The sequence below is a fragment of the Dipodomys ordii genome, unplaced genomic scaffold (assembly GCF_000151885.1).
Source record: "Dipodomys ordii isolate 6190 unplaced genomic scaffold, Dord_2.0 Scaffold63, whole genome shotgun sequence".
NCBI classification, from domain to species: Eukaryota; Metazoa; Chordata; class Mammalia; order Rodentia; family Heteromyidae; genus Dipodomys; species Dipodomys ordii.
Genome location: NW_012267279.1, coordinates 8421927 through 8445758, shown reverse-complemented (window position 1 = coordinate 8445758; position 23832 = coordinate 8421927). Strand labels below are relative to the sequence as shown.

Below are 23832 nucleotides of genomic sequence, written 5' to 3'. Positions count from 1 at the left end.
TGTGATACAGTATGTCCTTTTACTCCAGAAAATCTTATCTTTGTACAGATTTTGTTCTCTAAAGTTAACTGGGAATGATCCATGGAGTTTGACTTTTGCTTCCAAATTGAAGGTTTGGTGTTTGTATTCTTTCAGTGATAGGAACTTTTTAGTGACTAGATTTTCATTTTATATCTTTATTTGTGAGGTATAGTGTGACGTTTTAACATACGTATTCATTGTATAACAATCAGATCAACATAATTGGCAAATTTGTCACATCAGTAAGTGACTGGATTTTAAAAACACTGTCACTTGTATCAGAACTCATGTCGGATAAAACACACATTTTTGATAGGGCTCGTATCAAGCTCTGTCACGTTGTTCTAATCTTCATATTTTCTATTATAAGTAGAGTCAGAATGGCCCATGAACGAGTTTGTAATCTTGTACAAGTAGATATCTCTTCTTCTTTGCTATTTTAAAAGAGAAGAGAATAGCAAGTTGGTATATATCCTAGTCTCATGGCAGAAAGCAGTTTTATTATCTAACCTTAGACTGGTTTGTGAGAAGTTTATTACCTTCTTGACTTTTGGCAAGGTTTTGGTGTGGACAGTGCTGACACAGGCAAGTGGTGACCATTGTTATGATAGCACTAGGGGGTTAGCTGCAGATTTCCTTTATGTGTACACCATCCTCCTTGCACAGTGGGTGGCCTGTGCTATCACTCATGGTTCTCTGCCTGCTCTTCCTCCTTACTCTCATCTCTCCCACTTTTCTCCTCATAGAGGGCAGTCTCCCCTGGGAATTGTGGGAATCATGGTACTAAAAGGTAAGGACACTGTCCTTATCACCCATACATATATACTGAGTGAGGGTTCTGCTTTGTTGGATAAACATCCTGGTTATCAGAATGTTGTGCTATTTAAGTGAACTGCAGGAATTTCATCAGAACCTTTGGTTGTCTTAGGGCAATCCTTAAGCAGGGGCATATCTATAATTGGGTCAATGGGCCAGTATAGTGGCCCTAGCAGCCACCATAGGTCCTGTTTAATCTGCCTGTCTAACTCTGTGGTTATGAGTATGGTCCAGGTACTCATTATCTCTGAATTCCTTAGGTGAGGCCTTGTTACCCTAAGAAGATCATTGTGCCCTGACAGTAAGGATAGCTTTCTCTCCTGTGACAAGGAAGTTCGTCCACCAGTCCTGTCATTCCTGAATTCTAAGGTGAATTCTAAGGTGGCTGAATTTCTTTGCTTTACAGGAGAGAATGGCTCAGGGCAAAGGACATAGACACAAAATGGAGACAGACATTCCAAGTTTTTATCCTGCTTCTATGTACCCTTTGGAAATTTGCAGTCCCAAGTGAGGAATCAGTGCTGTTTAGCAGAAGCAGTTTCTAATTACCTTATACCCCAAGAACTTAGATGTTTACAAATCCATTAAATTGTTACATGCAGATACTCCATCTTTAAGCAACTGCTTTTTCAAATAATTTAATTTCGTTTAACTGTTATAGAATCCATGTAAAACCTCAGTCTCCTTGAAATGAAAATATGAGCTCTAAATTTACTCCTGTGATATTCTGTGATTCATTATTTTGTTGTAAGTTAATGTTCTATGTTTAGTAGGTTAAAGGTAAATAGAGTGTTGTTGATTAGATCAGAGCTAAAGGAATTGTTCTGGAAGCAGGTGTGTGTGTGTGTGTGTGTGTGTGTGTGTGTGTTCCAGTATGATAAGTCTGTGTGTGTGTGTGTGTGTGTGTGTGGTCCAGTATGATAAGTCTGATGTCTTCTGATATCCTTTTGTTTGTGTGTGTGTGTGTGTGTGTGTGTGGTCCAGTATGATAAGTCTGTGTGTGTGTGTGTATGTGTGGTCCAGTATGATAAGTCTGATGTCTTCTGATATCCTTTTGTTTTGTAGCCAAAAAACACTAATAGTAATCCATCCTCAGGCTTAAGTGAATTTTGTAAAATGAAACTGTAGGTGGAATCCTCGGCCAGATTCTTTTTGAAGGGGTTAGAATGGGACCTTGTAGAAATATCTCAGTTACACTAACCTTTATGCCATCAGCCTTGAAAGGGAAAGTAGGATTAGATAAATTTAGGGATAATCAACCTTATATCACCAGTTTTAGACAGACCTCCTTTAAGTGATTAGCATTCCTACATGCACAAATGAGTAGGAATCTGACTCAAAGTAAGGGGGACAGATACAAAAATGAAGGCTTTTATCATGTTTTCAGTTACTTTGTGGGTCCAAGTAAGGAGTCAGAGTAGTTTCTAAGTATCTATCATATTGCCACAAAATAATTATGAATACCAGCATGTCACAGGTGCACGGTTGGCAGATAGGAAATGATGTTGATTTAGGTGAGGTTGATTTAGGTGAGGCTGTATTAATTCTCTTGGGACTGCTTAGTGCAAGTTGGAAAAGAGATTGAAAAGTTAAGTCTAGGAAAGTAGATAGATGAAGATATAAAAACAGATTGCAGATGTTTTTGGCAAGCATTATTTTTCATAGCTGAGAACTGGAAACAACCAAATGTCTTATCAACTGATAAACAAATCAACAAAATGTTGTATATCTATCCAATGGAACACTACTCAGAAATAGGGAAACAGAACAAACAATTGATACATGGTACAACATGGTTGACTTTCAGAAATATTATGCTGAATGAGAGAAGTCAGACACAAAAGACTGGGTACTGTTTGGTTCCATTTAAAATAGGAAGTCTAGAAAAGGTAAAACTATAGTGACAAAAGCAGATCTGTTGCTACCAAGGTCTAGGATAAGAAGGAAGAATTTTTTGTGTATATACCAGTCCTGGGGCTTGAAATTTTTTGCTCAAGGCTAGTGCTGTACCACTTGAGCCACAGCTCTATTTCTAGCTTTTTTGGTGCTTAATTGGAGGTAAAAGTCTCACAGACATTCCTTCTCAGGCTGGTTTGGAACAATGATCCTCAGGTCTGAGCTTCCTAAGTAGCTAGGATTATAGGTGTGAGCCACCAGCACCCAGGAAGAATTTACTCTAAAGGGGTCCACAAAAGATTATGGAGAGTATTTGAAATGTTTTATGTCATCATGGTGAGTATATGAAAGTATACATTTGTTAAAAATTTACCACATGACACAATTAAAATTGGTGACATCTACCATACATTAACTACATCTCAAACACAAAGCAAATAAACCTAAGGCAGCATCTTGAATTTTTCCCCCCCTCTCCCCCCCGCCAGTCCTGAAACTTGAACTTTGGGCCTGGGCGCTATCCCTGGGCTCCTTTTGCTCAAGACTAGTACTCTATTATTTGAGCCACAACACCACTTCCAGCTTTTTCTGTGATTAATTGGAGGTAAGAGTCTTAGGACTTTCCTGCCCGGGCTGGCTTCAAGCCGTGATCCTAAGATCTCAACGTCCTGAGTAGCTAGGATTACAGGCATGTGCCACTGGCTCCCAGCTCAGCATCTTGAATTCCTAATGGCTTACAAAATGATCTCTTCACTTGGGAAACTAGTTATTTATACATTTTAAATTTAGGAAATCTATTGTTGACAAGGTCCTAACAGTATTCATTTTTATAATTAATCTGTACCATTGAAGAATCTATTGGCCCCTAGAATGTGTTCGACTGGAAAACAGTGAATGTTCTACCTGCTTTAATATCTCATTGCATTTTTGCTTTTTCTTTACTTCTCTGCCTGACCTAGAAAAATTAATTGAGGGACTCAAGTCTCCTGACACTTCTCTTCTGCTCCCTGACCTCTTGCCTATGACAGATCCTTTTGGTAGCACTTCCGATGCTGTAATTGGTAAAAATCACCATCTGTTTCTTCAGCCCTGCATGATGTGCATGTGTAGTTCATACTGCTAAGTGCCTGCCCATGAGGTCATTAGCATCTAGCTTCTGGGAGTAGGAAGAAGTGCCCTGAAGTCTCTTGTTTTGGAATTATACCTTGTGCTGACTAGAAGTCAAGGCTGTTTAATCTTACTATCACTCCAAGTGAAGTGTTTTCTGTTTTCTGTAGGCACAGCACTGTAATGTTTACCTTTTTTGGTAATCGTGATTTCTCAAGTAAATTTCTTATGAATGAGAAGAATATGGAGAAATTCACCTACAAAAACTTGATGGCCAATTTTCATGTGGGCCTTACCTTCAGTGAACTTGATGGAATTTAATAGATTCTTCATTAAAGCTCCATGTGTGTACCAAGGATCAATAACAGAAAATACTTTGCCCAGGGGTCATGTCCCAGGAGTAGAATCTAAATGAGGCCTGGTCTGCTTACTCATTTATGTTTTCTTGTGTTTCACCAGCAAGTCAGGCAAATTCTACAGCATGTCCAAGGCCTTTGTACTCCAGAAGAGTTTGTTCATTAGACATAATAAAGCCTTGGACACAAAGTCTCAGAACACTGAAATGTCATGACTCTACTAAAAGATAGGCCTCCAACAATGAGATACCATGTGATAGAGAAAATCTCCCAGCTACATAATGGATGGAATTTGGGATGGATTAGAAGCTTTTGCATTAGATTAGAGGATGGATTTGAGGATGTTTACTCCAATTTTGTTCCTGAAGAAAAGCAAAGTTATCAAAAGAAATTAAGGTATCTTTTAACCAATCTCTTGTACCACGGAGGAGCTTTGCTGCTTTGAGTGGCTTGCATGCCATATTTATCCGTAAGAGCTGGTAATCACTAAACTGGCTGCAGTGGTTAACCTTACACATACATGCTCAATCAGTGAAGCCCAGCCTCAGAAAGCAGCAGAAACGAGGTCAGCTATCCTTGCTTTACTTTTTGCCTGAAACTGGCATTTTAGAGACCTGTTAAAGAGAGCCTTCCCAGAATGTCCTGAAGAGCCTTCTGACTTTCTTTCCTTTACCTTTTCCTCTCCTTTCTTAATTCCCCTTTACAAAAGAAAAAGCTGACGTTGCTGTTGAAAGCCTCATACCAGGATTGGAGCCTCCAGTTGCCCAGCGCCTCCCATCTCAGACAGAGTCTGTGACCTCAAACCGCACAGGTCAGTCAGACAGCTCTGCAGCTCAGGGCTGAGTGAGCCTTCAGAGCTAGACTCCACCTATGCAAAATAAACTTGGTTAGTTCCTCCTAGAGTGGATGCTCTAAATTTTTCTTATACCTCCAGCCTCTTGATGTTGAGTGTCTGATCCCTTATTAAGGACCTCCCTTCTTACTGAAGCTATATCCTTCTTAGAGGAATCTCTCTGTCTGCTTTGGCAATGGGGTTTCTTTTCCTAGCATGAATAAGTCCCAGGGTTTGATCACCTACACCTCAAGAAGGAAAAAAGAAATACTCTTTTTTTTACTGGTGACAGGTTTCCTCTACCTCGTTAATGAAAGAACACTGCTCTGGAGAGTTCCTCTCCTATCTGTTGACATTCTTTTCCCAGCACAAGGTGCCCTCTCCCTCTCCCTCTCTCTCTCCATTTCCCTCTCCCTCTCCCCCTCTCTCTCTCATCCTGGGGCTAGGCATGGTCCCTGAGCTTCTTTTGCACAAGTCCAGTACTCTACCACTTGAGCCACAACACCACTTCCAGCTTTTTCTGTTTATGTGGTACTGAGGAATCAAACCCAGGACTTCAAGCATGCTAGGCAAGCACTCTACCACTGAGCCACCTTCCCAGTCCCAGCACAGGGCTTTCATCAGCTACAGGGAATTCATAGGCAAAGTTGAACTCTTGCCTGGATCCAGTATTCCATCTACCCTCATTTCAAAAATTTGTCTTAGTTGAATTTTATGAAAAGTTGAAAACTCCTCAACTTTTCTATAAAAACAGATCTAGTAATGGCTATTTGCCTTGAGTCCATAATTACCTTGATAACAATGTCTGATTATCTGACTTGGAATAGAAACAGACATCCAGGAAGTAGGTAATAAAATTATCTAGGTGAAGAAAAGAATTAGCCCAGAAGCATTATTGTTTTTTTCCCTTGTCCTCACTAGGGTATTTCTTCTGAAAAATCATCCCAGAAAACAAATGGTTTAACTTTTTTTCTTCCCTCTATTCTTTATTTTTTTGTGTGCTAGTACTGTGGCTTGAAATCAAGGCCAGGCCATTGTCTTTTAGCTTTTATGCTCAAGGCTAGTGCTCTATCCTTGAGTCACAGCTCTGCTTCCCACTTTCCAGTATTTAATTGAGGATAAGAGTCTTACAGAATTTAATGCGGGGCTAGCTTCAAATTGTTATCATCAGATCTTGAAAGACCCCCAACTTCGGGTGTCCCCCAAATCCGGACCTCCCTGCCCCAAGCACCAGTCAGACGACACCAGATGCAAAAGGCAAGAGGGTTTTATTTGGGCATGCCCAGGTTCCCAGGTGCACGTGACCTCGAGATCCGCAAGGTTCGGGTCAGTGTCTGGGAACCCCGAGCAGTCCCGGGGGTGGTCCTTTTATGGGACCCCTCTGTCCGTTACAGGAGTGCCCGCGCTTTTTTCAGCCAGTAAATTTAAAGTGTTACAACCTGGTCTGCACGCAGGCAGCCAATCCTTTTAAAACAAATCATATGTTTTAGCCAATCACTGTTCGAGGGGGTCCCTGTCTCCGGCCCTTGGTATGAGGAAGTGACCTTTGTCCGAGTCAGCGCCTGTTGACCTTTGTCCGAGTTGACCTTTGTCCGAGTCAACGTCTGTCGTTCACTCACACAGGGGGCTGACTGCGGGGTGGGATTAGTTAGTAGGGTGTGGGCTTATTGATTAACTGGTGAGGTTAGTTATCAAAAGGGGGAATATGAGGGTAATATAATTTTTTTAGCAAAGCATGTTACAGAAGCCAGAAATAGCTTGGTTAAATACAAAACTTTGTTCCCCCCCAAAAAGAGGCTCAGGGCCTGGTTGGTTAGGGAGGGGGTCTTTCAATCTCAGCCTCCTAAGTACCTAGGATTACAGGTGTGAGCCACCAGTGCCCAGATTTTCCCCTCTTTAACTGAAAGCAAATCTATGTTCAAAGAAGCAACTCAAATTTAAAGAATCCTTAAGTGGTATTTTGAATGGGAAACTGGTAGTTTTCCAAGGTACTGTTTAATCTCATCACAGTCTATTTATAACAAGTAGTTCCAAAATCTCACTGTATAGTAACTAAACCCTAATTACTAAGTCTTTTTTCCCTAGTAATATTTGCTGAGAATTGAGTTGCTAAATTTTTACTGGTGTTTAAGTCACAAATTTATCTAACAAGCAACTTCTAAACTAAATTCTTCCATGTATGTAAATGTTAGAGTAATCAAGAAGTACCTGCTTATATGCATTAAAATCTAGAAAGCTTTTCATATTTCTTTTTATTTTCTTTCTCTTGCATTTGCTTGTATGTATAACCTAAATATGCAGAAACTTAAAGGCTAAGACCTAATCTCATGGTATTGTTGTATATGCCATTTAATGCCATCACTGACCTGGAATGCTGTTAACTGGACTCAGATTCTCTCACTGGGGAAGATTCTCTGCTTGACTGCTCTCTGCTTTCTAACCCTACTGCTGACCTTCTGGAAGAGTTTGCCCCCATAGCAATGTCTGCTCCTGCCCACAAAGGTAAATTCTTTCTTCTTCTAAGGCCAAGATGTTACCCCCACCCCCACCCCCCCCCCCCCCCCCCCCCCCCCGGAGAAGAACCAAGGAACTCCTGAGAATTTCCCATATCATAAATGCTAGTACATGTTTGAAATCTGTTTATATAAAAACATTACTTTGGGGCTGAGAAGGTGGCTCAGCAGTAGAGCACTTGCCTTGCGTGCGTGAGGCCCTGGGTTCGATTCCTCAGCACCACATAAGCAAAAAGAAAAAAGCCGGAAGTGGCGCTGTGGCTCAAGTGGTAGAGTGCTAACCCTGAGCTGAAGAGCTGAGGGACAGCGCCCAGGCCCAGAGTTCAGGACCTATGACTGGACCCAAAAAAACAAAACAAAACAAAAACATTACTTTGTACTCCTAGCCACTGTGTTATATTACCTCCCAGAATATATACTAAGCCTTAGGCAACAGATTGATGAAGGTATTATTTTCTGACAAGAACTAGAGTACAGTATTCCATAGACCTTTTATAGGTCCCTTAACAGCCAAGCACTGATTGTAGTTGTTAATACGATAAAATCTAATTCAAGGATTTTGAGTACTAATTGTCACAATAAAGAAATTAACAAGTCCTCAAATGCCAGTCTCCAAAGATTGAACTTGTGAAAGTTCAATTTTATTTTACCTTTAGGTCATGACTGATTATTGAGTTTCTCTTCCTAATCTACAATTTTTACTTCTTAGTCTTAGATTAGTAATTGTTGGGAATTCTGCTGCCAAAGGAAGCTTGAATCAAGTTCTGTGCAGTAAGCTGTGTGTGATGGTGACAGGTGCAATGCCTGGCTTACTGTGCAATAGGCATTTACAGAACCTATTTCTATGCTTGGATGGTGAAGTTTTAAAGCAGATCTATAGAAAAGGAATAGTGAAAGCCTTTTCTGAAGGGAGCTCAAGAAGTAAGCCTTTAGCAATGGTTAAAAATAATATCATGCTTTGAAGTGGTATAATAGCTGAGTTTTTGTGTTTACTCCTGAGAGCACTAAAATGAAGTTTTTATAGAGTATAGGTAGTATAGATAGCCAAGACAATTATGTCTTAGCAGGAGTGTGTCAGCAGCAATGTGTAATTACAGATGAACTTGCAGGAACTCAGCAGGAACTTGCTGGAAGGTGGCTTTAGTTAGGCTAGCAAAGAATAACTAACAAACTTCTGCTGGAGTACATGTGATCTTATGCCCCAGAATTCCCCGAGTTCTTTGAAAGTCTTTTCTTTTCCACTTATAGAGCAGAAGTATTTTGTTGGCTTTGTACACAGTGGCTTTTTCTCTTCTGTTGATTTGAGAGGGAATGTAAGAGATTGATGCTGGGATTGTACTCTGAGCCTCACACATGCTAGTACAGTGCCTCCTTCTTTTTTTTTTTTTTTGGTTCCGGTCGTGGGGCCTGAACTCTGGGCCTGGGCACTGTCCCTCAGCTCTTCAGCTCAAGGCTAGTCCTCTATGACTTGAGCCACAGCGCCACTTCCAGCTTTTTTTTTCTGCTTATGTGGTGCTGAGGAATCGAACCCAGGGCCTCATGCATGCAAGGCAAGTGCTCTACCACTGAGCCAACTTCCCAGCCCCCAGTGCCTCCTTCTTAACTGCTTATTTTCTTCTCTTCCCCTATACCTTGGCTTTGAATTTTTGAACTTGGTTAGCCAGGTCTCTGTTCATCCAATAAAGAATATAGATGACCAGTTCCAGTACCTTTGTGAATTAGTGGAATTGAAAAGTTACTTTATAATTATAGTTAATGTACTTAGTAGGGCGAATTCTTCCAATAATCCATCTCCCTAGTCATTTATGAAAGTCTTAACATGGCCAACTCTAAAACAATTTTTTCTGATGCCTATTTTCCAGATTCACTGCTTTCATTTCAACTCTAGAAAAATAAGCACTTTCACCTTTAGAACAACATTGAGTGTTTATTGGTGGAACTTTGTGTCTCTTTCTTGTTCTCTCATTTGTTAATCTCTACCTCTGTTGTTTCTGCTTCTGTGCTTGCATTCTGTATTAAGCTGCAGAAGATAGTAATCTCATCTCAGGTTTTGATGTCCCTGAGGGCTCGGAAAAGGTGGCAGAAGATGAGTTTGACCCTATTCCTGTACTGATAACCAAAAACCCACAAGGTAAGAAGGAGGTTGGGGAAAAGAGAAGAGCTTGACATCAGCTTTCATGGAAGTAATGATGTACTTAACCTGCAAGGTGGTAGCGAGCATCACCATCTAATTAAGGACATTTGAGGCAATACGTGCATTGCAGACAGGACCAGTGTAGATAGAGCTAGAGATACTGATAGTGTTATTTTGACGCCTGAATGAAGATGGTGTTTGTTTAGAAAGAAGAATTAATAGTTTGACCAAAAGTTAGTTTTTTATGAAGTATCAAGCCAAAAAGGAAGTTTCTTCAGTCAGTAGAAACATGAAAGTATATATCAAAAACACAACATTTTTATCTTGATTATAACACTCTGTAATAACTATTTTTCCCAAACAGATTAACAGTGGTATCAGCCACATCTTTTTGGACATTTATGGAGCATTGTTATTCCTCTTTGATGGATTAAAATTTTTGAACATGGCATAAAACACTGAATTGCCATAGGACCATCTACTTATTTTCAAAAGCATGTTCTTTTTATAGAGTCTTAATAACTAAAAGCAAAAATTGATTTTTACTTTTAACAGGGAGATAGCTTGATGTTAACAGAAATTCTTAGGCAAAATATGTATGGGTTTGAAAGCTTGTAGTAATTTTGCAAAGTGTCCTGCTCATACTACAGTGTGAAAAAGTGCCTGAACTTCTGGTGGGAGGTGGTGGGAGGTAGCTAATTTTTATGTTTAAAAATCAACATGCAAGTGTTTGCAAATATAAAATGTTGCTTCTGTAGGTTTCTTTTTTTTTCTTCTGTTTCTCCTCTGCTTGCTCTGCACATCTAAACCTTAACCCTCTGTGTTTTGTACTGAATTCCTATCTCTCCACTTCCAGGTGGGCACTCTAGAAACAGCAGTGGGAGCTCTGAGTCCAGTCTTCCCAACCTAGCCAGGTCTTTGCTGCTGGTGGATCAGCTCATAGATCTGTAGCGGTGACCCAGTAGCAGATGCAATTCTGTAACGTTCATATCGTAATATAACAATTTCATTATGGAGTTACGAGAAAATGATTTTTTTTTAAATTCTGCAAATAAGGGGCCCACTAGCCCTTTCTCCTACCTTGCCTTCTCCTATAGAAATGATAAGGAAAGAAAATCACTTGGCCCTCCAGATATATTCTTTGGCCAGTTCCTCCCTGTTAGTTTGCTGTGCTTTCTCATTACCCTTTTTCCATAGCATTATCTTAAATCAAGCACTAGATACCATGAGCTTCACCTCTGCTGGAATTGGACTCCACCAAAAGCTTAATTGTAATTGAACTGACACCTTTGTCTCATTCTTGCTAGGAATGACCTCCCAAATCAATCCTCTCTGCTTCTGTCCCCTTGGCCAGATGCTGATGAATGTGTTTCCCTGCTTTTATGTTTTATCTAGATGAATTATGAGGATATAGCTTCTTCAGCTAGCTTTAACTCCAGGCAGTAGCTTGGAGATTAGGGTATGGTTTAAGAGAGGGTAAAGCTGGCTGGTTGTATGTATTTGAGAAGAGAAATTGAGGCCCGCCCTAGCCGACCAACGTTGGCCTTGTTTGACCATAGACTTAGCCAAGGGATTTTTACACCCCACGAAACCTGCTCAGCATTCGTCCCGCTTTCTGGCTTCCATTGAATCGCGATTTCCCAGATCTGGAGACGTGACTGCAAGTACTTGAGTTCCTTGGATAAAATGTGTATGTTGTACAAATCCTAAATATTACCATTCCTCTTCATGTTACCTGGCCCAAGCTGCGAATTCAGAATTAGACCAAAACAAAGACAGTGGTGGTAATATGATATACCTTTTATTAGAAGACTTTTCACTGGGGGGTGGATGGGAAAGGGAAGGAATTGTAGCAGAAACAGATGTATTTTTCTTGTGATTTTTATTTTGATTCAAATATTGTAAATTGTGTATAAATGAAAACACTGAATAGTTCTGTTCCCACTTGGTGTTTCAAGTCCAATATCAGGTGTCTGTACAGGGTTTCGATCCCTTTCCCTTGTGTAACCACACAGCAATCCTAAGGTGTAACATAAGGAATTATTTTGAGTAGAGTATGTGTCTTGCTATAAGCTTTCAGCAAGTCCTCTGTCTCTGTAGAATTAGCATGTTGTTTATTTTCCAATAATCAGAATTAAGTATACTGACCAGCTGGGCACAATTTGACTGTGGCTACTTACTTTTCGTTCTCTCTGGTGTTTAAATTGATGGCTGCAGAATGTGCTCAATTGGTTTCTTTGGCTTCGTAGATTAAAAAAACAAAACAAGAAAAAAAACAAAGCATAGTTCTTCACTAACCTTAGACTATTGTTCATATGATAAATAAAGGCTCCTGCCTTGACATTGACAACATGCCTCATGGTCACCCTGTGTATATGTTTAAAGTGTATTTTATTTCCTTACATGGAAAGCACTTTTATAAAATCACCCTTTTGAAAAGAAACGGGCACAGAGAACCCTCTTGTTCTCTTCTTCAAGTGCCATTGTCTATGGTCTAAAGGGAAATCCTTAGTTGATCAGATTTGTACAAATAAAATCCCAAGTCCATTTGCTTGTTGGCTATCTAGTACTTTTGTTTCTTCCTCACATTTGCACTTTAAGATGGGGGGTAGGGGGAAAGAACATTTAGCAGCAACAAGAGCCTGCAACCGCTGTAGTCTGGAGGGCCAGCTTTGCAATGTGAGAGCGGCCTATGAAAAACATTGGAGGAATGTCTGCCTCTTAGTCTTCCTCTGACTTTGTTTCCTGTGCTGGCTGAAACTAATGAGCTAGGAACACATCATGTCCAAAAACGAGAGCGACAAAAGCTTCCTGCTCATGAAGAGCTCTCTGCGGCTGGGTAGCAGTGGAAATGGGACTTGATATACCCCTTTATGGAGAGGAAAATTGCTGCAGATTAGAATTGTGTTCTTTTCCTGGCTACAGAAAGAATGTATAAAGTAATGAAAGAAATGTTTATTTTTAAATAAGGATAATGTTTAGGTCTATGTTTTCATATTTGATTTTTTCACACATACATGTTAGAAATATAATGAAATATCTAGTTTCTTGATTTAATTGAAACTTTAAAGAGTACAGAAATTAGCTAAGTGTCTCTCAATAGCTCCTTTCCTGCATTATTGGTAATTACATTGGGATAGATTATCTAGTCTTTTGGCTCAGTAAAGCTTAATGGAAACAGTTAATGAAAATGGACAGACTTGAAGGCAGAGATGATGGTGATAGATGACTGAGGAAGATAATGACTAGAAACTCTCTTGGACTTATTCTGTAAGAGTAAGGCTTCAAAGGGGAGAGCTGTCTGTTTGGTAAATAACTTACGTGTTTTCCAAATCACTCAGGTGATTTAGTAAACCAAGCCTTCCTTAGTTTGTAGCATCATCTCAGCTAAAAGAGTTCATGTGAGATTCATATAATATACTAGTAATTTATAGACCTGTGGAGCAACAGACTGAGCTGAGCTGCAAGAGAGACCTTAGGGACCATCTGCTAGTCAACAGACTTCATTTACAGGGTAGGACCTGAGCTGATTAAGTGAAGTGGTGAGAGAAGAGGCGAGGGAAGGTCAGAACACCTCAGATCTCAACCTGACCTTGACCAGACACTGGCTAAGTGATCCTCAGCAGACTGTTTGTCCTATCAAAGCTGCTGTTGAAAGATGGGTTTGGACTACATGGTCTTTTTGATTATAGAAGCATAGGGTCCTAAATTTGTATTATGTTTCAAAGGATTATGAGGGATTTATACAATCCTGATGTTCTTTAATTATCTTCTGGATTCCTGTATTACTGTAGAATTATCCAACATTAACATGTTAGAATTATAATGTACTTTTATGAACCTACTTGCTCTTTCTTAGTTATCTGAATAAAAGCCTAGATCATCACAAAGTTTTGGATATAGATTTCCCCTTTTTTAATAACATACATACCTATTCCAATAAACAGTATCAGAAGATTTCTATTCTTTAAAAAAGTATGATCAGGGATCCGCCTTTAAATTATAGGCATATACTATCTGCATGGTTATTTTTGTTTGCTTGCTTTGCTTTATAGCATTTCAATGAGATAACCGAATTCAATTTTCTGTGTTTCTAAAAATAAATTTTCTCAGAGGAGAGATAAGATTCAAAATGGACACATAAATAAATGTGATTATAATCATTGTAATTAATTATTTCCTTCACAGACCTAAACAGAATTTTTTCTTCTAATTGGATGTTATTCCTTCAAAGGTATCTGATTTTGCTTGGGAAGTTAATACCTATCCTAATGATGTAGCCTAGCATCATTTATTTTTTTAAACTTTTATCCTTAGACATAATATGAAGAAAGGCAATATGGTACAAGAAAGTCAGTTTTGCTATCTAATTTGTATGTCTTTCATTATCTGAAAATATATTCTCCATCTTGATCTGCTTTTTTCTCCCACTTCTGCTTCTGAGTAATGTTAGGCTATTTCCAGAAAGCAAAAACACTCCAATAAAATAGTAAAAATCCATACATTTTCCAGAGAGGACTTTATAACAGAAAGTGAACATGGTCAATCTTAATTTCTTTAACACTCTAAGTGAAGGAACTTGTATGTGTCCTCAGTCTTTATGGTTTAGAAAATACAAAGACCGCCGGGCGCTGGTGGCTCACGCCTGTAATCCTAGCTACTCAGGAGGCTGAGATCTGAGGATCGCGGTTCAAAGCCAGCCCGGGCAGGAAAGATCGTGAGACTCCTATCTCCAATAAACCACCAGAAAACCGGAAGTGGCGCTGTAGCTCAAATGGTAGAGCGCTTGCCTTGAGCTGAAGAGCTGAGGGACAGCGCCCAGGCCCGGAGTTCAAGCCCCACGACCGACAAAAAAAAAAGAAAAAAGAAAATACAAAGACCGGGGTTTGAAAATATTTCTGAAAGGCTGTCACTTTGTTTCATGTCATTTGATATTGGACTTGGCTTTTCCTGATTAGAATTATAGAACTTAGATCACTAATAATTGGAGAAAATATCAAGAAAAGAACCTATTTTTCTCAAGAAAATTTTCTGTTTCACTTTAATACTGATTCCCTACTCTCCTGAGAGGTAATTGATCATTTTGATTCATACTAACAAACTTACCCGTGGTCAGGAATGGTTGTCTTCAGCACTCCTGGGAGAATGACTACCCCTAGGCAGGCAGGGATTCCTGTTTAGCTGAACAAATACATAGAAATTCTGAGCCAAAATAAAATCTCTTGGGATGAGATTTTTCCATGATCTCTAGGAGTCTTTAACTTTAGTCTGTAAGATTATCAAGGTCCAGTTGTTGCTGACCTGGAGTTTGGGGGTATAAATGATGCCATTACATAATATACGTAATTTGCTGATTTAAACAAATTAGAGGCTGCCGGGCAAAATAGAAAAATTACATTTAGTAGCTATCTTGTATTTCTCCCTAGAGACTAATTTTACCAACACAAAATTAGCCTCCCCCCAACACATACATACACTGTGGAAATGTTCCTCAAGTTGTATGTGCTTCTGTTTCTTGAACTGCAGTGAATCCAGATATTCATTTCAAATAATTTGTAACAAGATCCTATTTACTTTCTCCTGTGTTTCCTTTCACTAAAGTGGGGGAGGGAGGCTCCTTGGAGAATGCTAACCTATGCCAACAAAGTTACCAAAAGGTGATAGTTGCTAGAATGGAAGACACTTGCTTGGTTCCACGTAGTGTCCTGAATTTACTTTTTTTTTTTCCTGTGAGTATTCTACTTCACCCTATCACCCTCCCCTTTTTCACTTGGATGTATGTTTACCATAAGTCTTGAATCTGTCCTCCCCAAGAAGACAGACAGATGTATATGAAGTATCTTACACAGTAAAAATGTGAAATTTGAACATTGCTTCACAAGTATTGTATAAATGACAAGTGTGTAAACAACTTTCTTATGTGAACATACAGGGGAATAAAGACTTTTATCTGTTCAAATGACCATATGATGTTTAGAGATGTAAGTAACAAAATAGTTGCTTGTTTTCCTGAGCTGAAAACCCACTTTTGAAGAAAGAATTTAAACACATTGTTGAGCGGCAGTAAGTATAGTGGACATGTGTGAGAAACATACTAAAGGCATTATAATGAGTCATGGCCAAGAATAAAACTTCTGTGGTCAAACAGAATGACATACCTGTGAACAAACTTTGGATAGGGAGAGACATAGTATCACCAGACAAGTACTGGCCTCCCTCCACTTCTGGGGTTTACTGTAGCTATCCAACAGATGATAGAATCAAGTAGTTAAAGTTATGATTGAAGCCAAAAGTGTACAGAACTAATTAGTTTGGTGTACATCCTTTAATTCATTGATTTGAATTTCAGGCTGGGTATGGTGGCTTATGCCTGTAATCCTAGCTACTCAGGAGGCTTCCTTGTAGTTGAAGGCCAGACCACCCAAAGAATAAGACACTGTCTCACAAAATAATCAGAAGGAAAAAGTGCTGGAGATGTGCACAAGCAGTGGAGCCACCTGCCCAAAACCCTGAGCTCAAGCCCCAATTCTGAAAAAAAAAAAAGAAAAGGAAAGAAGAAAGAAAAAAGTTAAACACCTTGTGAATTTCAATTAGTGCCAGATTTTTGAAGATCTGTGAAAGAAAATGTGGCTTTCTATTCACTTGCTACTGTAAAAGGCTGCCCAATACTCCCAAGTCGTTATTTTGACTCTGGGCAAGAGTTATGACTTGGATAATCCCAGTCACTTTTTTTTTTAATCTCATACTGTGGAGAAAAGTAAAACTCTTGACATACTTCATCAAGAAATATCCACCCTGAAATTTAAATGTTAAGATTTCAGTTCTTTGGAGAGTACTCTGATAGTAGTCTATGTCACACAGATGAAATTTTCTGGGTCATTCCATCCCCAAATCATCTAGCACTTTCATTTACTTCAGAAGTTAATAGAAGCTAGGCACTGATAGCTCTCACCTGTAATCCTGGCTACTCAGGAGGCTGAAATCTGAGGATGACAGTTTGAACCCAGCCTGGACAGGAAAGTCTGTGAGACTTTTGTTGGTGGTGGTGGTTGTGGGACTTGAACTCTGGGCCTGGGCGCTGTCCCTCAGCTCTTCAGCTCAAGGCTAGCGCTCTACCACTTGACCCTCAGAGCCACTTCCAGCTTTTTCTGTTTATGTGGTGCTGAGGAATCAAACTGAGGGCCTCATGCATGCAAGGCAAGCACTCTACCACTGAGCCACCTTCCCAGCCCCTCTGTGAAACTCTTATCTCCAATTAAATCACAGAGAAAGCCAGAAGTGGTGCTGTGGCTTGAGTGGTAGAGTGCTAGCCTTGAGCAAAAAGAGCTCAGGGATAGAGCCCAGGCCCAGAGTCCAAGCCCCAGGACCAGCCAAAAAGAAGAAGTTAATAGGGGACAGTATGGGTAGTTGCCAACCCATCAAGTACTTTGGGAGACTCTTTAGTTACTACTTGAGGAACATGAATTCTTAAATCTACATAGCTTGTGGCCTTGACTAGATTAATACAGAGTTAACCCTAGAAGTTCTGAAAAGTATGTTTTAGCTTGGCACACAGTACTGCATCAGAGCATGAAAACGATTTTTACTGGCTTAAACAGACATGATACAACAAAATCAAAAGACCTATTAGCAAAAAAAAAAAAAGACCCATTAGTGAGAATAACAATAAAATGCCTATCTTAGGCTCCATGAGAAGTAAGAGCCTTTTGCAGACTATATAGCCAGGTCCTGAGCTTAATTCTCTGAGCTCTGTGGTCATATCTGCTATATATTCCATTTAACAGAGAAAATATATTAAATTGTATTAAATCATGAAGTTAAGTTGGTGTGAATCTTTTATTACTAGTAAGCAGACTGCTACAAGCATGTTTTTCATTGTACAAGGCTGTGCTCATTTACAAAGTCCATTCACGCAACACATGCAACTTTTCCTATAAGAACACGTTCACATATTTCCCCAAAGATCTTTAACTGTCAGCAAAATTTCTCATTTCTTCCCCTCTCCCCCGCCTCTCTCTTTCTTTCTTTCCCAGGGCTGGTGCTTGAATTCAGGGCCTGGGCACTGTCCCTGAGCTGCTTTTGCTCAAAGCTAGCACTCTACCACTTGACCCACAGCACCACCTCCAGCTTTTTCTGTTTATGTGGTACTGAGGAATAGAACCTAAGGCTTCATGCATGCTAGGCAAACACTCTAATCCACTAAGCCACATTCCTAGACCCTGCAAGATTTTTTATATACCTTCTATTTAGTTGTTTGGAATCTTTCCTCTTAACTGCCTTGCTTGCCTGTGGGCATATAGAAATAGGGGCTTTACCATATTTTCCATCTTTGGCCTTTAGAGTAATAGGCCTGGAGAGCTGCAAAAGCTCAGTTACTCAGGACCTCCAAAAAGAATGGGAAGGTTGAGAGACTTGGCTGCCTCAGAAAAATCTACTAAATATACTTTTCAGCCTATCAAGGCAAGTTAATGCTGAAAGAGAAGTGGGGAATGGCTGTGGTACTTCTTTTAAGAACAGAAGTCTAGAGATTATGATGTTTTTTAAACATTGTTGCTAATTTTAAAAGTGGCTTAGCCCATTACTCACTATGAAGGTTACAGAATATGTGAGTTGAAGAATTTTCTACCTGGGTTCCAGACCAAAAGGCTACTTTTTGACAGAAATAATTGTGGTGGGTTAGGCATGTTCTTCCTACCTGTCTAATTCTGTGTATTGGATACACACACACACACAACACACACACACACACCCTCTTTCCCTGGTTCTTCACAGCTCTCAAAATGTAAATTAGCATTGTGGCGGAGGGCCAGTACCTCACACCTATAATCTCAGCTACTCAGGAGGCTTCAGTTCAGCTACTCAGGAGGATTCAGTTCAAAGCCACCTTGTACAGACCAACCCAGAGACTCATATCTCCAGCAAAACGCCAAAACTGAAGGCATAGCTCAAGTGGTTGAACACCAACCATGAGGGGGGAAAGCTAAACAGGAGTTTGAGACCCTGAGTATTGGCACTCACACACACACACACACACACACACACACAAATACAAATGTAATCTAGCATTGTAGACATCTAAAAAACTTGAGTGAATAGATAATAGATAGCTACTGTTTTCTGGCAGTCCCTGTATGTACTAATGTGGGTTTGACTAAGTTTAACTTAAATTCTCAAGTGCACTGACTCCATTCAAAGTAGTGTTTGTTATTGTTACTAACCCATATAATGCCAGAATTAGCCCTTGTTTTGGCTAAATTTTCCAAGTTTGTTTTGTTCTAAAAGACATTTTGCTTTTCTTCAAAAACTAGTATAGCATCAACATTCAAGATAGTTTGAGAAGATGAGAAATTGTGCCCTAATTTTGGCAACTGAAAACTTTATCATACTGTTGCTATCCTCTTCTACCTCTCTAGGACTTGGTGAATTTTATTTTGGAAAACTTTTGCTCCCATTTCAATTGATCTGCCCTTCACCCCCAAATTATCATCTGAGTCTCATTGAGACCTACTGTAGTATAATATCAGTATTTTAGCCTGAGAAATTGCATCCATACATATTGCAAAGGAAAAAGTGTTCCATTTATTTCCTCTCAGTGGACTGATGCTTTCCTAATACTTAAATTCACAGTTTTGTTATAGTTGTAATGCAAGAAAAGTTTTATTCTCTTCAAAATTTCATCCTTCAAATATTATTCTGAAAGCTGTTTGGCAATATTACAGAATATGGCTTAAAATTTGCATTTGGAATCCACTTGAATGCATTCAAACCATGAGAAAGGAAAATTTAAATGAGTTAAAAACAAACCCACTTGTTCTTTTTGAAAACTATATTTAAGTCAGAACTGTTAAAAAATTGCAAAAAGGAGTATTCAGAAAAACACAATATTTTTTATTAAGATGTTTAGATCCCTCTACTTTCTCTTTACAATGTAATGTCTCTCTAAATGACTGGTTTCCCAATAAACTGATTTTGATGCCTCTTGTCCTGTGTTCTTGTGTGTTTAATTCAAGAGCAGGGGATACTATATTTAGCAGAAATTTCTACAAGCTAATAGTTTACCCAGGAGGGAAAAGGGCCCATGTGGGGGAGGGATGCTTAAATTCCATCTGTGCAGAGGTCCAAATCCTTGTCCCTAATATTTTTAACCTGGTGGGTTGGGAAACTACAGTGGTATCTCTTTATTGAGCCCATGATTAAATGATACATTTCCCCTCAACTTGGATTCTTCTTGCTTAGTTACATATGCCTTTTTCCTACCCTCTTGCTAACATGTGCCCAATGACATACTTCTAACCTGCTAATATTTCTTGGAAGGTAAGCTCTCTTGCATTCTGATAATTGTTTCTTTGATTTTAAAAGCCAGAGTACCCTGAGGCACCTCTACCTAGATAGCTGTAGACATATATTGGAGTTTGCTAATACTTTCCTAATTACCCATGCATTTTACTCCTGCTTAAAGAACGTAATGATGGATTCATTTAAGCAAAGGAGATTTTTGCTGAGAAGACTGAAAACAAAATTCCAGGCCAACTCCAGCTGAAGGTGATTTTATTTACTATGATTTGATTCTGTATGCTTCCCTTCAAAAGTACCTTCAGTATTTGCATTTGGGCACTCTGTGCTGTGTGAATAGTGCTTGTGATGTAAATCATCAGATAAATTTGCATTTATCCAGCAGCCATGCTCTGCTTCTTTTCAGAGGGTCTGATCCTCAGCTGTGGAGTAAATGGCCACATGCCAAGATAATGAATTGAGTTCATCCTCAGACATTGTTTCTACATAATCCAAAACTGTCATGGTATATGTGGAGATGAGTGACTGGGTTTGTTTTCATTCCATTGTGAGCCAGTGCCAGGTAGAGCAGGTGTCCGTGGCTGACCCCACCAGTAGGAGCATTGCATAGTTATGCTGAATGTCTGTGTGCCTAACATCTTCATCTCCTTTCCTGCACATGTGCCTATCATGTTCTAAAATTGTGAGGTGGTGATTGGTTGTGTTCCAGTCTGTGTGCAATTTCCTTGCTTGACTTTTTTTTTTTCCTTTTCCATTTTCAACATTTATTATTTGGTCCCACAATGTTTCTGCCATGGGTTGACCTTAAATGTTCCCAAAGAGTTGAACTGACCTACACATTAATTCTGCATTTTGTGCTTTTCCAGGTCTCCAGAGAGAGCCCAATCCCTGCCCTGTAATTACTGTAGAGCACTTTAAAGAATCAACGGGCATTAAAGGCCTTCCCCTGTATCCAGACCCCTCCAGCGTACCTGGTGCAAAGACTCAGAACAACTTAGAATCTGACTACTTGGCCCGAGATGGTCCTTCAAGCAACAGCTCTTTCCACAGCAGTGAAGAGGAAGGGACTGACCTGGAGGGAGACATGCTGGACTGCAGTGGGTCTCGACCTCTTCTCTTGGAGTCTGAAGAGGAAGATGAGAGCTGTAGGCCTCCACAGGGAAAGCTGGGAGGAGCCATTCCCTTTACTCCATCTGAAGTCTCTACTGAGCAAGGCAGAGTGGCACAAGGTGGAAGAAAGAATCAGTTTCAGCCCCTCACACAGTCAACCACCGATGTTCACAATGAGCCAGATGTTTTTGCCACAGCTCCCTTCAGGAGCTCAAGGATTCCAACTGATGACATGGACATTTTCTCCAAAGCGCCATTTGTCTCCAAAGGCAATGTGGCTTCTTCCCAGCCAGAGGAGGTGGACGTGTTCTTAAGAGCTCCTTTTACCAAGAAGAAAAGCATGGAGGAGTTACCAGCTGTTCAGGCCTCCTCCCAGGAGCTGCCTCTGCCTGCAGGTCTCCTCAGTCAGACAGGTGATGTTCCTCTTCTCTCAAGTCTTGATAGAGCAGTATACACCACTGTCCAAGCTCAGTATTCCATAGCTAGTTTTGTGCAACAATCTAACCTCCCTTCCCATCCTGTGCAAGCAGCAGACCATCTTGACAACATTTCTCCCAGAGGATCCTCCATGGAGTCGGGGGGCCATCCAAATGACAGAAACAAAGGACCTCAACCCCACAAAGAAGCTGTCTCAAGCCCTGTGGCTGGCAAACCATTCCGACCCCAATCTTTATCCAAATATTCTCGTCACTATAGCCCAGAGGACGAGCCAAGTCCAGAAGCTCAGCCCATTGCTGCCTACAAAATTGTCTCTCAAACCAATAAGCAGTCAATAGCTGGCTCTGTTTCCATCACATCCCTTTCCTCCAGGACTACGGAGCTGCCTGCTTCTGATCCCTTTGCGTTAGCACCCTTTCCTTCTAAAGCAGGCAAGCAGAAACCTTAGGAGCAGTATGGAGCCTGAGGCCTGACGCCACTCACCCCACCCCATCAGTACCCACCACACCACTCCTAGCTGAGCCTTCTCAAGAAGTAATACCATCAGTTACTCTGATTCAGTCTCCTGCATCCAAGCAGTCTCTTCAAGTCAGCAAACTCAGTTTCAGTGACACTTACCTGAAGCCCTTTTAAGTTATGCTTGTTTCTTTTGTTGGTATTGATTTCTGGACCACCTTCCACCTCTCCCCAGAACTCTTCTTTGTTGGTTTTGTTTTTGTTTTGTTTTTTTCCTTCTTCCCACCACCCAGAAAATTTTAATCCAGGAATATTCTACCCCTGATTTCCAAGGGCCATAGTATTGCTAGTTTTAATTCCTGAAGCTCCTGTTCTGAGTCATAGCTATTTGAAGAGTTAGTTAATCTTTCCAGGGCCCAATTAAATACTCTGGGAATGGGGAGATTTCTAAGAAGAAGAGCAATATAAAAAATCCTACAGGAGAGCCGGGCGCTGGTGGCTCACGCCTGTAATCCTAGCTACTCAGGAGGCTGAGATCTGAGGATCGCGGTTCAAAGCCAGCCCGGACAGGAAAGACCGTGAGACTCCTATCTCCAATAAACTACCAGAAAACCAGACGTGGTGCTGTAGCTCAAGTGGTAGAGTGCTAGCCTTGAGCTGAAGAGCTGAGGGACAGCGCCCAGGCCCAGAGTTCAAGCCCCACGACCGACAAAAAAAAAAAAAAATCCTACAGGACTAAGAAGATGGCTCAGTGGTAGACTGCTTGCCTTGCATGCATGAGGGCTGGGTTCAATTCCTCTGCACGACATAAGCAGAAAAAGCCAGAAGTGGAGCTGTGGCTCAACTGGTAGAGTGATAGCCTTGAGCTGAAGAACTTAGGGACAGTGCCCAGGCCCAGAGTTCAGGACCCATAACCAACAACAACAAAAAAAAATCTTGCACATTAGGAAGTATAATTCTGCAGCTACTATTCATTCCTATAGAACCAGCATCTCTCGAAGGTGGCTGTGGATCTGTTCCTGGTCTGTGTGCAAGCCATGCTGGCCCTTCTGCAAGAGTGACTATGGTATATAGTGTGTCAGATCTCTTTTATATAGGCATACATACAGTCAGGTGGATAGGGCCTTCTCCACATCCATACTATTTAAACTTAGACATTCAGTTATGTGTGGTGCATGGATATGTGTGTGTGTGCACACGTGTGCAGGAAATATTTTTCCTTTAGGTAAATCTTACCCCCATACCTACCTCCACTATCAAATCACTCATGTACTGGCATTTGCCTGCTGATTTAATTAACTTGAACCCTGCTTTTATTGATGTTGGGTTTTGCTGGGGTTTTTTCCCCCTCAAGGCAAGATTGAATTCATTCGAAGGTATGAGGAAAATTCTGCTGAAACAAGTTACATAATGGATTTCTTTTCCTCAAAATTTTTCTTTGCTGTTAACAAATTCTATTTATGTAGTATCATTAAAAATTGTCCTTACATGTTTTCCTCTTAAAAAAATGGAAAAAAGCTAGGTGCCATTGGCTCACACCTGTAATACTAGCTGCTCAGTAGGCTGAGATGAGGATCGTGGTTCGAAGCCAGCCACTAAAACTACCAAAAAAAAAAAAAAGCCAGAACTGGAGCTGTAGTTCAAGTGATAGAGCACTAGCCTTGAGCACAAAAGCTCAGGGACAGCTGCCAGGCCCTGAGTTCAAGCTACAGGACTAGGGGATAAAAAGCACTTTGTTACTGTTCCCTGGATACATGAACTCAGTACTATCCTTATGAAATTCATTAATCATGAGACTTGGCTTCCAGCTACATTTGTTTGTTTGTTTTTCCAAATCCTTTTCATATTTTTCTCTGCCTT

The 23832-nt window shown here is 40.3% G+C and overlaps 1 protein-coding gene across 2 annotated transcripts in view; it reads left to right on the top strand.

Annotated features, from left to right (window-relative positions):
• Nucleotides 1-22439, top strand: part of Aak1 (AP2 associated kinase 1) — a 189693-nt gene extending 167254 nt beyond the window's left edge. The window contains exons 18-20 of one of the 2 annotated variants that reach the window (XM_013022571.1): nucleotides 4906-5007; nucleotides 9562-9672; nucleotides 20835-22439. In XM_013022571.1, coding sequence (XP_012878025.1) covers nucleotides 4906-5007; nucleotides 9562-9672; nucleotides 20835-21964 — 1343 coding nt within the window. In that variant the 3' untranslated portion in view covers nucleotides 21965-22439. The remainder of the gene's footprint in view (nucleotides 1-4905; nucleotides 5008-9561; nucleotides 9673-20834) is intronic. The other variant, XM_013022572.1, reaches the window with a different exon arrangement.
• Nucleotides 22440-23832: the final 1393 nt, after the last annotated feature.